The 16,743-nt window shown below is 39.4% G+C and overlaps 1 protein-coding gene across 2 annotated transcripts in view; it reads right to left on the bottom strand.

Moving 5' to 3' along the window:
- Window positions 1-16,743, bottom strand: part of PREX2 (phosphatidylinositol-3,4,5-trisphosphate dependent Rac exchange factor 2) — a 285,395-nt gene that overhangs the window by 60,204 nt on the left and 208,448 nt on the right. For both annotated transcript variants that reach the window (XM_061123437.1, XM_061123438.1), the window contains exon 35: window positions 8,862-8,976. In XM_061123437.1, coding sequence (XP_060979420.1) covers window positions 8,862-8,976 — 115 coding nt within the window. The remainder of the gene's footprint in view (window positions 1-8,861; window positions 8,977-16,743) is intronic.

Below are 16,743 nucleotides of genomic sequence, written 5' to 3'. Positions count from 1 at the left end.
TCAAACATAAGTATCCTGCAGCTCCTTTAGTTTTATACTGTGCAAGAATATGACACCTAGAGTATAACTTAAATTTTGTAAACATAGATCCTTTACCTATGCCAGATATAGGAAAGAAATCTAGTACACTTTTAAGCAGGATAAACAAATTCAAATTCTTTGTAGAGTTAGTTGTTTTCTCCTGCTACTAAAGAATCACTTCTCATATAAAACAAAATATACAGCTCTGGAATCTCCATAACCTATTGAAAACAGAAATAAACTGGATATACACATTTAGTTTACAGCTAGTCTTAGCAAAACAGAAATGTGGATGTATCTCAAGGTATAAAAAATGGATTTCAGCTGAAGATTGGATGGAAAGCAAATATAAAACTGCTTTGGAAGAGTTCACTATGCATCTGGAATGTTTCCAGTTAATTAAAACAGAATAACTCTAAAATCTGCAGCTTTATAAAATGAAACAATTGAAGGACAAAGGCGTTATCTGTATTTTAATTGATATTCTCTCTCTTTGTTTCTCTTGCTTGCTTTCAGATTTTATGAAGTTCATACTCTTGTTGATTTAAGGTAGCTTGCACAGCTTCTCATCAACAGAACCAAAATTTTCCATTTCAAACTGGGGTATACCATTTGCTGTCTAAACAAGGAATGAGAAATAGTGTGTTATGAGTCAAAGACTCTACAAGAAGAAAAAGATGGGGATGGAAGACAAGTGCCTGTAACTTAGCAGGACCTTATGTCACCTTGTGAGGACAAATACCTATCCCCACACCCTCCACCTGCCTCTTGCTTATAAAAAAGGCCCCCAAGGCCTCCCCTGAGTTCCAAAGAATAAATTTAATCAGAGAAGTGAGAAAATGCAGAAAAAAGGTAAACAGTCAGGATATTACTTTAGCCATTAAATAAAGTCAAGGGTCTTTAGTTCTTCCTTGTGGATTATAGATAATTTGTTGTTATTCAGTTGCTAAGCCATTCCTGACTCTTTGTGACCCCACGGACTGCAGCATGCCAGGCTCCTCTGTCCTCCACTATCTCCTGAAGTTTGCTCAAATTCATGTCCATAGATAATACCTCAAGCCATATCCCTGAGCTGTTTTGTAGATACTTACCAGGTGTTTTGTAGATGCTTACCAGGTGGGAGAAGTAAACTGTAGACTGACCACAAACACATAGCCCCAGACAGGTTGGAACCAGAAGGTTGATGACGTCAGCTTTTAATCTCCTCACCACCAACCAATCAGAAGACTGTACACAAGCTGATCACACATCCTGTAACCCACCTCCCTCACTCTACCTTTAAAAACCTGTCCCTGAAAGCCATTGGAAAGTCTGGGCCTTTTGAGCATTAGCTGCCTGGACTCCTCGTTTGGTACTCTGCAATAAATGCTGAACTGTCCTTCAGTACAACCTGGTGTCAGTGGACTGGCATTACTGTGCATTAGGCAAGGAGACCCATGTCTGGTTTGGTAATGAGCCTATGACTGCAGATGGGGTCAAAGCCTGGAGTCCTGCTATTCTTTATTTTTTCATGCTGTTTGATAGTCATAAAGATGTGAAATGGTAGTAAGGCTATGCCATTCTTCATATCTGTCTCATGCCAGGAGAACACACTCACTTTTTTTCCCTTCAAGGTAGAGAGAAATGACCCATTTTATGGAGATGCTATCATGGGAACAGCCAAACACATGCATCCTTCTAGCCAGACATTTGTCAGCTGAAAAACTGTTCAAAATATAAGACTCTGAGATTGATATTTGTATAGCATTTCTTGCTAACCTAAACAAAACATCTATCATCCTTATACTTGTTATATAAAATATATTTTGTTTTTTAAAAAAATTCTCTTTAAAGAAAATGTGTCATTCTATATCCAAAAAATGACATACTTAAAGGGAATATATGCTTTCAATAATTTCCTTGTCTGCTTTCTATAAAGATGATGAGTTTACATTGAGATATCCCAAATTATAAGCCCTAAAATATTCAGTACAAAGTTGCCATTTCACCACACTAATAAATAACCTTAGAATCTAATATACAACTTGTTTCCGTTTGATTTTTCTCTTTTGCTTTAACGCTGACTTTATGCTGAAAAGGGTATTTGAAAAAAGCTAATCTAGACCCCTCCACCTAAAAGGAGCACTTTATAGAAGAATACCGTTCACATTCACATTTATCTCATTAGTCACCATGCAGTGCAGCTTTCTGCCAATAAACAGGATACATTAAAATGAAAGGATTTGGCAATGATAAATTACATTTATGTAAGGTGGGGGAAAAAAATGAGGCTAATGGGAATGATGGCTTATGGCCAGAGTAAATACAAAGGGGAGTCTGAGTTAGAAAACAGAGAATAAAATAGTGAAGGTAAGGAATGAGAATGCCCCTCGCTCTGGAATTTTGTGGTTAGAATTTCTGAGTTAGACACTTCACATGCCGTACTTCTTAAGAATCGGAAGGAAATCAATCAAGAACATCATCTGACTTGGCACCGGAGGGTATATTTTAGAAGCAGCTGTTAGAAATTTCCGCTGGCTCAATCCTGTTCACCAGGAGAAACAACTAACCCAGGGTGTGTGCAGGCACCCAGTGCCAGGGCTCTGATGCACGAGGCAAAGACTCCCGAGGTACACGGCCTCATCTGTATTCCCCTGGAGACTGGAGGAGAAACAATCAGCACAGCCAGCTGGCCACCACATGCTTCACTACTGCTTCCAGCAAACTTCAACCATTTGAATTCTATTTGCAAGAGATGCATGAGATATAACTGGACAGCAGGAATTCAAAAAAACATTTGCAATGGTCTCCTTCCTTACAAAAACATCCAAGCTCCTACAATAGACTACAGCCCTTACATAACAGGCCTCTCCATAGCTCTCTCAACACTAATGATCCTTTTCAACTTGTCAGCACTGCCCTGGCCACCTTTGTCTTCCTCAGACAAGATAAGCTATTGCCATGACCCATTTGCATCAATTTGCTGCTTTGGGAACAATCTTCCCCCATACTCTGGCAATCATCTCCTTGTGATTCAGGTTCTTTTCGAATCTTCTTGTGTGCTTAGTCACGTCCGACTCTGTGACTCCATGGACTGCAGCCTGCCAGGTCCCTCTGACCATGGATTTGCCAGGCAAGAATACTGGAGTGGGTTGCCATTTCCTTCCCCAGGGGATCTTCCCAACCCAGGGACTGAATCTGAGTCTTCAGCATTGGCAGATGGATTCTTTACCACTGTACCACCTGGGAAGCCCTTCTTTCAGATAACATCTAATATTTAAGTTCTTCCTAACTACCTGCTCTAACTGACCAATCTTTCAGTATAGCAACTAGTTTCAGATTTTCTTCATTGCACTTTTCACTCTCCGCAATACATTGTTTATGTATTAGCTTATTTGTTCATTTTCCATCTTGGCCATTCTTACAAGAATGGAAACCTCATGAACATTCAATGAATAAATGATACAGAATCAGAGCAACTGGAGGCACTTGATAATATCTGATAACAAAACTTCATAACAGAAAATTTGTTTATCGTGTAAACCGTTTGCTCCTCTCACTGAGCTGGCCTAATATAGTAAAAAAAAAAAAAAAAAAAAAATCACAGACTTTAAAGAGAAAAAAGTCTTTAAATCCTGTTTTCACCAGTTATTATCTGGGTTAACTTGTGCAACTTCCCTTTAAAATAGAAATGATAATATGGAACTCATTGGCTTATTAAATAATGTACATAACTCACCTAGCATTGTGACTGGCTTCTAATGTGTTCTTAAAAATTGGTAGGTATCATGGCTACATTATCTTTTCTTTTAAGGAGCAAATTTCCACCTGTTCTTTGCTGTTCTGGAGAGATCTCTATAACTGATGTGAAATCCATTGTTTTTGCTTGTCCAGAATCCTTACCCCATGCTTTCTGTAACAGCTCACTGGTCTTCTGTGATGCTCAGCCCACCCAGGAACAGGCACATGACTCAGGTCTTGTTAATGAGACCAGGTACTTTGCTGGAAATCTTAGTTGGCACGAGAGGTACAGTGGGGACACCTTCTCTTCTCTGAATGCAATACTGGTCTGTGGTGACCACTTCTACCCAAAAGTGAAACAACTCTGCCTGAAAATGAAGCCCACAAAGAGGACAGGAATACCAGAGAGAGAGAGAGAGAAAGAGTATCTTGAAGACCTATATACCTGGATCCAGCTGTACCTGAAGCACCCACAGTCACTGGATATACTGATTATATAAGCCATATTATTGTGTTTATGCCTGTTTAAGTTTGGTTTCTGAAACCTGTAATCTGAAGAATTTTAGAATCTAAAGCTTTCCAATAAAGCTTTCCAATAAGATAATAGTTTATTAAGTTACCTACTTATGCTTGTTTGTTATAAGGCCTTTTCTGACGTCTAATTAGTAAATTAACATTTGGAATGAAACCGTTTTCAGTGAAAGTGTTAAAAAGGCTCTAGGGCTATGAGGAACTAGTGACCCCTGAAGGTTTTTTTTAACATGGACAATAACAGCCTTTAAAGAAATGGTCAAGGTCAGCCTCTGGGTCTGAAAACCAAGAACAGATTGTTCAAGAGCAACATCTGAGTATCTAAGGTTACAAGTAACAGGAAAAATTAAGGAAGAAATTAACACCCTTACTCAAGAAATCAGCAGGAAAAAATGGCATTATTGGGAGTAAAGAGGAAGGTAATTGTCTTCCTGTGCAAAGGAAATTTAATATTCAGCAAGAAAGATATATAGCAGGTAACTGCTGACAAGGGCATGTAATTTGTAGCAAGTCTGTACTTTTAAAATGCTCTCTTCAGCAAGATACATTAAAACATTTTCTTATGTTAAGAGGACAGCATGCAATTAATACAAATGCTGTTTTTCTTAACAAAGAATCTTGAACATCTTGTCACGTATCTATTCTTGTTATTGTACCAGTTGCTCAGTCGTATCCGACTCTTTGTGACCCCATGGACTGCAGCACACCAGGTTTCCCTATCCTTCACTATCTCCCAGAGTTTGCTCAAATTCATGTCCTCTTTTAAAAAAAAAATCAATATACACTCATGTATAGTGAGTGTACACGTGTATTTTTTAAAAAAGACCCATAGGTGTGTAAAGGCTATGCCCCATCCCCACTTTTCTTTGCCAGTTCCAGCTAAATAATTTAATGCAACGAAACATATATTTATGAGAGCTTTCTATGCAAGATACTTTGATAAATGCAATGGGAAACAGCAAGATAAACCTACCCTGCATCTCAAAGAGCTTATAATAGAATAAAGAAGATAAAGAATCTATACACATAACTGTATCATCTGGGATAATAACTGAATTCTGTAACAGCCATAAAGTAAAATAAAGTAAAATGGTAGAGGGGAAGGATGAGCTGTCACTCATTTAGCCTCGGGCAAGGGCTCTGAAATTTGAGTGTGATTTGATAAGAATCACCTGGAAGGCTTGTTCCAACACAGAGTTCTGGGTCCACCCAAGATATGCTTTTAACAAGCTTGCAGATGACACAGATGCTGCTGGTCTGGAGGTCATACTGAGACAACTTCCCAATCTATGGAACTGATTTTCAATTCTAGTAACACATTGGACTTCCCTGGTGGCTGAGACGGTAAAAGCGTCTGCCTACAATGCGGGAGACCTGGGTTCGATCCCTGGGTCAGGAAGATCCCCTGGAGAAGGAAATGGCAACCCACTCCAGTATTCTCTCCAGGAGAATCCCATTGACAGAGGAGCCTGGTGGACTACATTTCATAGAGTTGCAAAAATTTGGACACGACTGAAGTGACTTAGTACGTAAGGGACTTCTGAAAAACTGAATGCCCAGGGCTTCATCCTAGCCCAAAAACAAATGAAAAATGTTTTATGAAGGAGACGATCCTAGAGCTGGACATTGAATCATATGAGTAGTAGCTTTATAGACAGGGGAGACAGGAAGCGGAAGCTAAGTGAAGTGTGAAAACTCAGGGGAGAAGGAAAATAAAGGGTATGGTTAGAAATGAGGAAAACTCAGCCAGGCTGGCACACAGGCAGAGAAGGAAAGTCTTGGGTTAAGTCATGAAAGATGTTGACTGCCTGGCAAGGGAGTTTGTGACTCTTTTTGGTGGGGGGAGAGCAATAAGAAATCAACAAATGCTTCGAGTAGAAGAGTGACATGGTCAGACATGTGGGTTAAAATTATTATCTGGGAGCAAAATTCTGAGCAGGTTAGAACAACACTGCTCCTTAGAGCGGAGAAGGCAATGGCACCCCACTCCAGTCCTCTTGCCTGGAAAATCCCATGGACGGAGGAGCCTGGTAGGCTGCAGTCCATGGGGTCGCTAAGAGTCAGACACGACTGAGTGACTTCCCTTTCACTTTTCACTTTCATGCATTGGAGAAGGAAATGGCAACCCACTCCAGTGTTCTTACCTGGAGAATCCCAGGGATGGGGGAGCCTGGTGGGCTGCTGTCTATGGGGTCGCACAGAGTCGGGCATGACTGAAGCGACTTAGCAGCAGCAGCAGCAGCAGCTCCTTAGAGACTAGAAATGAATGAGGATGCTACAGCAATGGTCTAGTGGGATGCTGGTCTGGCAGTCATACTTTGACAACTTCCCGATCTGTAGAATTGGTTTACAATTCGACCAACATATTAGAATCTCCCAAGGGACTTCGAAGGCTTCTGAGGTGGTGCTAGTAGTAAAGCATCCACCTGCCAATGCAGGAGACATAAGAGACGTGGGTTCAATCCCTGGGTTGGGAAGATCCAGTTTGTCTGCTCAAACTGGACTCAGGGGATGTATTCTCAGGGCGCACAGGTTCCATAGAAATGCTTTAATTTTGTATTCTTATTTGAAAGATAACCTATATTTTATTAGATATGAAAGCAAAAATTCTCTTTTGTGCTGCTGCTGCTAAGTCACTTCAGTCGTGTCCGACTCTGTGCGACCTCATAGGCGGCAGCCCATCAGGCTCCCCCGTCCCTGGGATGCTCCAGGCAAGAACACTGGAGTGGGTTGCCATTTCCTTCTCCAATGCACAAAAGTGAAAAGTGAAAGTGAAGTCGCTCAGTCGTGTCTGACTCCTAGCGACCCCATGGACCACAGCCTACCAGGCTCCTCCGTCCATGGGATTTTCCAGGCAAGAGTACTAGAGTGGGGTGCCATTGCCTTCTCCATCTTTTGTGCTAATGGTACTCAAATGAGAGGTCTTCACAAGATGTGACTTAGCTTCTTAAGTCAGTATTGCTTAGTTAGTGAGGGTGAAAGTCGCTCAGTCATGTCCGACTCTTGCGACCCTGTGGACTATACAGTCCATGGAATTCTCTAGGCCAGAACACTGGGGTGGGTAGTCTTTCCCTTCTCCAGGGGATCTTCCCAACCCAGAGATCAAACCCAGGTCTTCTGTACTGCAGGCGGATTCTTTACAAGCTGAGCCACAAGGGAAGCCCAAGAATACTGGAGTGGGTAGCCTATCCCTTCTCCAGCAGATCTTTCTGACCCAGGAATCTAGACACAGTATTTGAGCTTCCCTGATGGCTGAGACGGTAAAGAATCACCAGCAATTCAGGAGACGCGGGTTCAATCCCTGGGTTGGGAAAGATTCCCTGGAAAAGGGCATGGCAACCTCCTATTCTTATATCCAGTATTTCTGCCTGGAGAATCCCATGGACAGAGGAGCCAGGCAGGCTACAGTCCATGGGGTCGCAAAGAGGCAGACATGACTAAGCACAAACACACAGTATTTAAGAACTCAAGAATAACCTTTTTTTTCCCCCTGTGAAAGTCTATTAGATGTCTTTGAGAAATAATGATCTAGACAAGGTAATAAAATTAGGACAGTGTAAGAGAATCATCAGGATCTTAAACTAGATTTTAGGAGGAAAAGAAAATGAGAATTGAAAAAATACTGGGGGCTTTGAGGCTAAAGATGATAAAATGATGGTACAGAGTAAAGAACATGGAAAAGGGACAGGTTTGTGTGAGGCAGGGTTAGCGTGCGGATGCACTCACAGTGAAACAAAGCCAGCCTACTGGTGGTAACCACAAGAACCAACCCCTTCCTGCACCAGGAATTTTAGGAATTAATTTATCTTCATGATTTGGCCATATTATGGACAAAACCAAAAAGAAAAAAGAAAAACAACAGTATTTTTGATTTACTAAGGCCTAAGGCAGAACAAAATCTTTTTTCTTTTAAAAATAAAAGCCATGATCTGTCAATAATTTTAAAAGATGACCTATTACCAGAGTAATTTATAAAAGGGAGATGGAGGCTAATAATTAATTGAAGATTAAAGCTTCTGAATTATAACACATTTCCCTTTCACTTATTGTGGTTCATTTTTCCCTGCCATTGAGCATGACACCAGTAAGATGATTTTTAGAGGAAAAACAATAAAATGCAATGCTACTTGAAAATATTTGAAAGTAGATACTTTTTCCAATATCAAGCAGTACCTGTTTTATTTTATCTTCTATGTTAAACATATTCACCTCTTGGTATAAGGTACTGGCTGTTTTTGTTTAATGGTACATAAAGGAAACTATTTTACCTTTAATCCATTGAATCTCTTAGGAAACACTGCTATAAAAGATCAATGGTTTTATTCTCCTGATAATGGTCTGCTAAATATTTAATCTCTTGATCTTCCTAAGAAATTAAGACAATAGCATGAAAGTTTTAAAACTTTTTCTAACTTATTTGCAAAAAAAAGAACCCATTAGAATATCAGAAATATTAACCCTAAACAAGAGGACTTTATATCAAAAGAAATACCATGATAAATCATCTAACGAATAATCGCAAAAGTTCTATTCATCTGCTCTTGTTACAATATGAAAACTTTAAAAAAAAAAACTGAACAATGACATACCTGAGCTTCTGGTTGTACTGTTTGACCTTTTCCAAGGAGGCTGCATTTATCTGAGCTTGAAATTCCTCCACCGAAACATTGTCTCTATAATAATATCCTTCCATGCTCTCCAGTGCTGTGAAAACAAGTAAATGTACTCTTCATGTGATTGTATAACTCAGTTTCTCCACATTTAGTGTCATCTTATTATTAGTAAATGCATTGAATAGCACCAAATATGACCACATACACAAGAAATAAGGTTAAACCAGTCCAAAAAAAGATAAAAATCATCCTTGGGCTCAAACATTTGGCAATTATCTTTAGTAAGCAGGCAAAGGTAATTTCTAATTTAAACTGTCAGGACTTCCCTGGTGGTCCAGCGGTCAGGAAGACTCCATGCTCTCAATGCAGGGGGCCCAGGTTCAATCCCTGTTTGGGGAACTAAGATCCCACATGCCACAACTAAGCCTCAGTGCCGCAGCTAGAGAAGCCCACTCAATGAAGATCCAGCACAGCCAAGATAGATGAAAAGAAAAGAACTTAAAAAATTTTGTCTTCTATTTTTAAAAAAGTTTTGTACATGTTTTTGTGAAGCTGAACTCAAACTTCATATATATTATTTATACATATATATTATTTATACATATATATTATTTATACTCAAACTTCATATATATATATATATATATATATATATATATGCATTCCTTTCCTCATGGCTCAGTGGCAAAGAATTTGCCTGCCAATGCAGGAGATACGGGTTTGATCCCAGGGTGGGAAAGATTCCCTGGAGGAGAAAATGGCAACCCACTCCAGTATTCTTGCCTGGGATATCCCACAGATGGAGGAGCTTGGCAGATTACAACCATGGGGTCACCAAAGAGTTGGATATGACTAAGCGACTAAACAACACAACATACATATATATAAACACATACATGTATATATACATATAAACACACACCATATATACACATACATATAGCTAGGTATGAGAATCAGAAATGTGTATTAACATAATAAGAGTAAAAAATTTGAATTTGTTTGTCTCCATGTATATTAACATTCTCCTGCAGTTGCAACTAAATTATGAAACAAGAAGTATAGATAAAGAGAACTCTTAGAATACTACCTCTACTTCAATGGTCAGTTAATTCAGTTAAAAATAAATAAGCTCTGTCATGACCTTGAGGGGTAAAATGCGGGTAGGGTGGGAGGAAGGCTCAAGAGGGAGGGAATGTATGTATACACATAGCCAATTCACTTCACCTTACAGCAGAGACTAACACAAATTGTAAAGCAATTGTACGCTAATAAAAAAGGGGCCATTTATGGAGAAACATTTAAGGAAATAAATAAATAAGCTAAAACATATTTATATATATGTAAAACTTACCATTAATTTAAAATGCCTTTGATTAATATAGATTTCTTTCATAACTAATATTTTTAGTTAAGTGTTTCTTCTTCCTTTAGATTTACACAGTGATATTTTTAACCTTTTGGAGAGGAAATGAATCACAGGGAAGTGCCTAGAAATACAAGATTCCCTTTCAAGAGGCTGCCAGCAACAGGAATGGCGATGGATCCAATTTGGAATGCAAATTATTTCCCCTTGAACTTGTTACCACTAATGAGCCTCAATTCTCAGCAGATTAATTCAAAATGGATAAAAGAAATAATCTTTCAAAACTGCTAAATGCCATAGTCTCTAAACTAAATAATAATGTTTCCTCAAATTGACAAAAACATTACCACTTTGGGGCAAAGACAGAAAAGGCACTGCTCATTTTTGCTGTGCTGTTTTCTAAACTAATCAGATTTTTAGGGCATTGAAGAAATGACAAAATTTTTACAGTATTGCTAAATTTAATTTTTTTTTAAAAATGGCACTGTTAGTCTATAATTGAGCAAATCATTTGTGGAAAATTAGAGAGAAAGCTTCCTAACATTTACTTCAGTACAGAAAATTGAATTTGTGGGCTTCTTTCAAGAACTATGTATTTGTTTATTCCTTATCAATTCTGCATTCATTAGAATATTTGCAACTGGTTCAGTAAGATTCTGGGCCTGCATACACACAAGAAATACAAGGGGGTCTCCCTGATAAAACAGTCCTCAAATACATGTGACATTCCCTTCCATTAAGAGTGTTACTTGTGAAAGCCCACTATTCCAGGAAGATTCAGCCTATCAATAGTCATACTTCATTGTGAATTCCTCTTCTGAGTTATAAAGCTAATAGTGAAAACCCTTGCATTGGAGTAAAACCGTAACTTCCATTGCTTAGGAGCTGTGTGACCTTGGACATGTTAATAACTATCTAAGAGCCTCAGGTTTCTTATTTGTGAAATGGAAAATACGACCACCTACTAATAACAGTACTTGGGAAACAATTACATTAAGTAATAGTAATTAAGAGTGCCCATGACTATTCTCATCACTTGCTGAATGTATTTTATGTACTAGGTGCCCAGTGCCCCAGAAGCATGATCTCCTTCTATTTCCACAACAGGTAGTGATGATGGATGAGTTAGCCTAGCCAAACAGGAAGTTTGTTTCCAACCAAGAGGAGGATCCATGCAAGGATGTTTCAGTTTGTGATTTAAGGCCAAGAAGATTGGAAGATGACATTAGAAAGGGGTAATGGGGGCAGGAGGCAGGGGGTTTACAGTGCAAGGGAACAAGAAAACCTCTGGGATCTAGTTTCTATAAAGTCTTCATGACTCAGCTTTGTCCAGAATGTCCAGTCCTGCTCTAAAAGCTTGTTACAAACAGAGAAACAAATGTGCCTTATATTTCTTAAGAAATTTTCAAATTCACAACAGTTAAAATTCACAATTATATAAATTTTAAAACAATAAGAAAAGAGTTTAACAATGTTGCCAGGAGTCTCAGCAATATAGGGAAATAAACAACAACAAAAAAAATGAGTTTTATGTTTAAAAAGTAAACTTTGCATGGCAAAGCAGAGGAAGGAGAACAACATTCCCTATTTTAGGTGAACAACTTGGTCATCTTTTTTAAAAAAGAAAATAAAATGACATATACCAAACTAAATCTGTATTCTCAGAAGAAAAAAAGGTTAAATATATAATAAAATCCAAACTTCAAAGTCTGACCCTTCCTTAGCATTTCCTTGTCTAATTTCTTAATTAGACAATTAACTCTAATTAGTACAGACATAGTTGGTCGAATAGTTCTGACATACTTGGTGGAATAAATATTTTAAAATAGTACCAACATATTTGATTGAATGAACATTAACTTACTTAAGAGCACTTAACTGAAAGCAATATTTAAAACACTACTTGAGTTTGTTAGCTTGTTTTAGTTCTACTACTTTTGAATTTAGAAGCAAAACATTATTTTAAAAGCAGGTATAGTCAGTAAAAAAAAAAATGTTAGAGAAAATTATAGATTAAATTATCTAAGACTGAAAATGAGCCTCTCTTCCACTCACTCAAAATACATTTCACGGCTTTTCCAAGAAAGGAATTGATCAGAAAAAAATATAGAGCCTCTGAGTAACAATTTTAAGAATAGTTTCAGCTAACACCCTCTTCTGATAGCACAAAAGAACTGCACTGGTTAAAAAAGACACTACATATGGACTGTTACAAATCGCCAGAAATGGTCAGAATTCCTCAGAACTGGTCACAGTTCGTAAAGAAGGCAAGTTTTGTCTGTTACTGTGACCAACACCGGGAAAGGCTGTGCTGCCTTGTAAGGAGATGTGGGTGCCCACGCTCATAAAGACCCACTCTTAACTTTCAGGAAATTTCAGTTCTGGGAACTGTTCCTTCCTTACTAAAAAGCTATTACATGTTTTGATTATACATACTCTGCAAAACCCCAATGGAAAACTAAAGGCTGCACCTTTTGAAGAACCTTAAGAAGAGTTTTCCAGGAAAGAAAAAGTGTAACTTAGAAACTGATAGTGTTTATAACAGACTGCTCTCTTTTATTTAAAAAAGAGAGAGCACTCAAGTTTCTGGGTGATTTTAATTATGGTCAGAGAGGTAATATCTTTTATTTTATTTTTTTTTTTGAGGTAATACCTTTTCAAGAAGTAAAAGTTAGGAGCAACAGTTGTGGGTGCTAGTTTTTTGTACAGGAAGTGAAGGAACCAAATACCCCCAAGAATGTGCTTGTGGAGAAAGAACCAGCATTGAATATTCCATTTAGTTTAAGGAAAATCACTATCAAAGACCCAGGCAGTAGGTACTTAACACTTTACAAGAAAGGGATGTTATATTGCTGGGCACAATATATACCTTAAAAAAACAAACAAACAAAAAAACCCTTTCATCTGATGTCATGTCCCAAAGAGGTAGAATACACGGATCCAAGAACCTGCCTCCAAAAGTTCTTCCCAAGCTAGGGATTGAACCCATGTCTCCTGCATTGGCAGGATACTTTACTACTGAGCCACTTGGGAAGCCCCCCCAGCTTGTCCCATTAACATGCTGCTAAATTGTCCTCCCAGGAACAGAGGCCCATCACAGTCAGGAAGGACACATTCCCTGGACACAGGAATGGATCTGAAGAAGAAAGATGTGAACTGAGGCAGATGTTCTAGAACTACCCACTCGCATCCCCTTTCCAAAATGAAGGGCTTACTCTCCAGCTGCTGTGACTGTCAGAAGGCATGCCTCAGTGGTCAGCTCTCTAGGGAATCTTCGGCCTGTGCTGATAACAACTGTCCCACCCAAATTACATTCTCTCTGTGTAGCCCGAGTCCTAATGATCTAACAGTGCAGAAGCAAGAAGGCTCAGTTCTCATTGCCCCAGCTCCCCAGAATCTAGAAGTGTCAACACCGTGAAATGGATTCAGCTAATTAAGCAAAGATGAACTGGATACCCGCATGTGTGTGCGTGCCATCATGTCTGACTCTTTGCAACCCCACGGACTGTAGCCCACCAGGCTTCTCTGTCCATGGAAGTTTCCAGGCAAGAATACTGGAGTGGGTTGCCATTTTCTCCTCCAGGGGATCTCCCAGACCCAGGGATCGAACCCTCAGCTCTTGCATCTTTGGATTGGCAGGGGGACTTTTTTAATTGGAGGATAATTATTTTACAATATTGTGATGATTTTTGCCATACATCAACATGAATTGGCCATAAGTAAACATATGTCCTCTCCACCTTCCCACCTTCTTCCTCACCCCATCTCTCCAGGATGTCACAGAGCCATGGCTTTGGGTGCTCTATGTCATAAATCAAACTCCCACTGGCTATCTATTTTACAAATGGTGAAAAGATGGGCAATGTCGCTCACCATTAGAGAAGTGCCAATCAAAACCACAAGGAGGCAGGCAGTTTCTTTACCACTGCACCACCAGAAGTCTATATAATTGCACAGTGATTTATAATCCACATTGCACTGTGCCTTCTCACTCCTGAGGGACATTAGAATCACCTGGAGAGCTTCTGAAATATACTGACATTGTGAGCCCCACCTCCCAGAGATTCTGACTTCATTGGTTTGGTGTGCGACCAAGCACGGGTGTTTTCTAAAATGTTCCCAAGATGACTGAAGGGCAGCCAGCATTGAGAAGCACTGCAAGACTGCATAATAGTAAGCCAGGCACCCTGGGTGTCTATCCCCCTTGAATTCCCATTTTCACTCAGTTTATAGTCACTTACTTTATCCAAGGGCTCATGAATCCCAACAGGATTCATTGTCTGGCTTGTAGGAAGTAATTCTAGAAGATTGCTTCACTGTGACCCCCCATCTTCTAGTGTTCTGGTGATGCTTTGTGTTGACTTTTCTGTCTGGCTGTTTCTGTGTTCCTAACCTTGGAAATCTGTCTTTTTGTCATTTTGGCTGCCTAGCTTCTTGTTCTCCAGCAACTCTGGTTTTCAGCAATGGATGTTCCCTAAAGCATACCTTACTTGCCTCCAACTCTGGAATTCCTGATTTACTAGTTGGTCTGATCTCTGCAGGGCGCCCCATACATCAGAGTGCCCTCCTCTGCCCAGGGGTCCATGCAGACAAGAAAAATAACAAGTCAGGACATTTGCTTCTTCTTCTAAGTATGTTGTCCTTGGTACCATATACTTGTGTGCTTCCCAGGTAGCTCAGTGGTAAAGAATCCAGCTGCCAATGCAGGAGACGCAGGTTCTATCCCTGGGTTGGGAAGAAAGAAATGGCAACCTGCTCCAGTATTCTTGCCTGGGAAATCCCATGGACAGAGGAGCCTGGTGGGCTACAGTCCACGGGGTCACAAAAGAGCCAGACACAACTTAGCGACTAAACAACAACAAGGCATTTACTTAGCACCATCTACTATGGACCATACAGTTAGGAAGGCTTCCCAGGTGGCGCTAGTGGTAAGGAAACTTGCCTGCCAATGCAGGAGACACAAGAGACGTGGGTTCGACCCCTGGGTTGGGAAGTTCCCGTGGAGGTGGGCACGGGAACCCACTCCTGTATTCTTGCCTGGAGAATCCCACGGACAGAGGAACCTGGTGAGCTGCAGTCCATCAGGTTCAAAGAGTTGGACACGACTGAAGTGACTTAGCATGCATGCACAGTTAGGAGGGCTGATTCTAATACATTTCCCAGGAAATTTTCAAATTCATCCACTTTATTCTTTTTTATTTGCTAGCAAAGACTCATGTACCCACAAAATGAAAACCCTTCAAATAAACTTTCATCCCAGGAATAGACTCTATTTGGAATCCCTTCCATTTACCACCACTTTCAATTACCAGATGGTAATCTCTACTCAAGCTGGGGCTGAATTTCCTGCGCTGCTCTCCCGAGCTGATGAAAACTCAGAACAACTAATGATTCCTCATGGGAGTTCTATGAGTGCAGAGGAACCTCTGCATCTCCTTTAAATAAACAACCTTATCACTGACAGACTGTTAATGAGACAGACTCCCTTCCAGTCTTCTTTACCTAGCTGTGACCTCCATGGCAGAAGAATTTCTGCTATCGCCTCTTCAAATCATTTTTTATATTTTACTGCTGTATGAATACTAAAACCTAATGTTTGCAAAAGCTTTTCTTTAAATTACATTGTAAAAGCAATATTGTACTTGCTGAAATCATATATATTTAGGGATTCTTTTTAAATTAGCTTTAGCCACAATTATAAAATAGAGACTACTTGCAAAATAATTCTTTCCCTGTGCATATTGGCTGCTAGGTATAAATATTCAGCTATTTATGGTTGTGTGTCTCAAATGTAATCACTTTTTTAGAAGAGATGATTAATGCCATCTGTCATTTCAAGAATGACTTCAAAGACAAAATTTTTAAAAACAGAGAAAGAAAGGAAATGAAAGGAAGGTCCTTTAACAAGTGCATGGTCTGCTTAAATGCTATATAAGTGAACATTCCAGACCAGTAGCCTTTACTGTGTTCTAAATCTACTGATCTCTGTAATGCCTTTTCACATATTTTAGGCTAACCTATTCTTCTAGCCTAGTTCCAAAGGTATATTTTTGCTCAATTTCTTTTTTTAATTTCTTTTCATTGTAGATTCTGTTCACCTATATGGACTCTACCACATAAATGAAAACACTTCTAATAACTCCTAAGATCTCTCCGCTGAAATTTTTCTTGGCTTAAATGCATTCTTGCCAAGTATCTGTTTGAGATAGCCATTGTTTTTTGTGAACTGAGAACTTACAGATGTACAAGGTGGATTTAGAAAAGGCACAGGAACCAGAGATTAAATTGCCAGCATTCACTAGATCATAGAGAAAGCAAGTGAATTCCAGAAAAACATCTACTTCTGCTTCATTGACTGTGCTAAAGCCTTTGACTCTGTGGATCACAACAAACTGTGGAAAATTCTTAAAGGGATGGGAAAATGAGACCACCTAACCTGCCTCCTGAGAAAAGGCAGGTCAAGAAGCACCAGTTAGAACAGGACATGAAACA

Source organism: Dama dama, chromosome 21, assembly GCF_033118175.1.
Source record: "Dama dama isolate Ldn47 chromosome 21, ASM3311817v1, whole genome shotgun sequence".
NCBI classification, from domain to species: domain Eukaryota; kingdom Metazoa; phylum Chordata; class Mammalia; order Artiodactyla; family Cervidae; genus Dama; species Dama dama.
The sequence above is the reverse complement of the archived record's forward strand: the minus strand, read 5'-3'. Positions and strand labels throughout refer to the sequence as shown.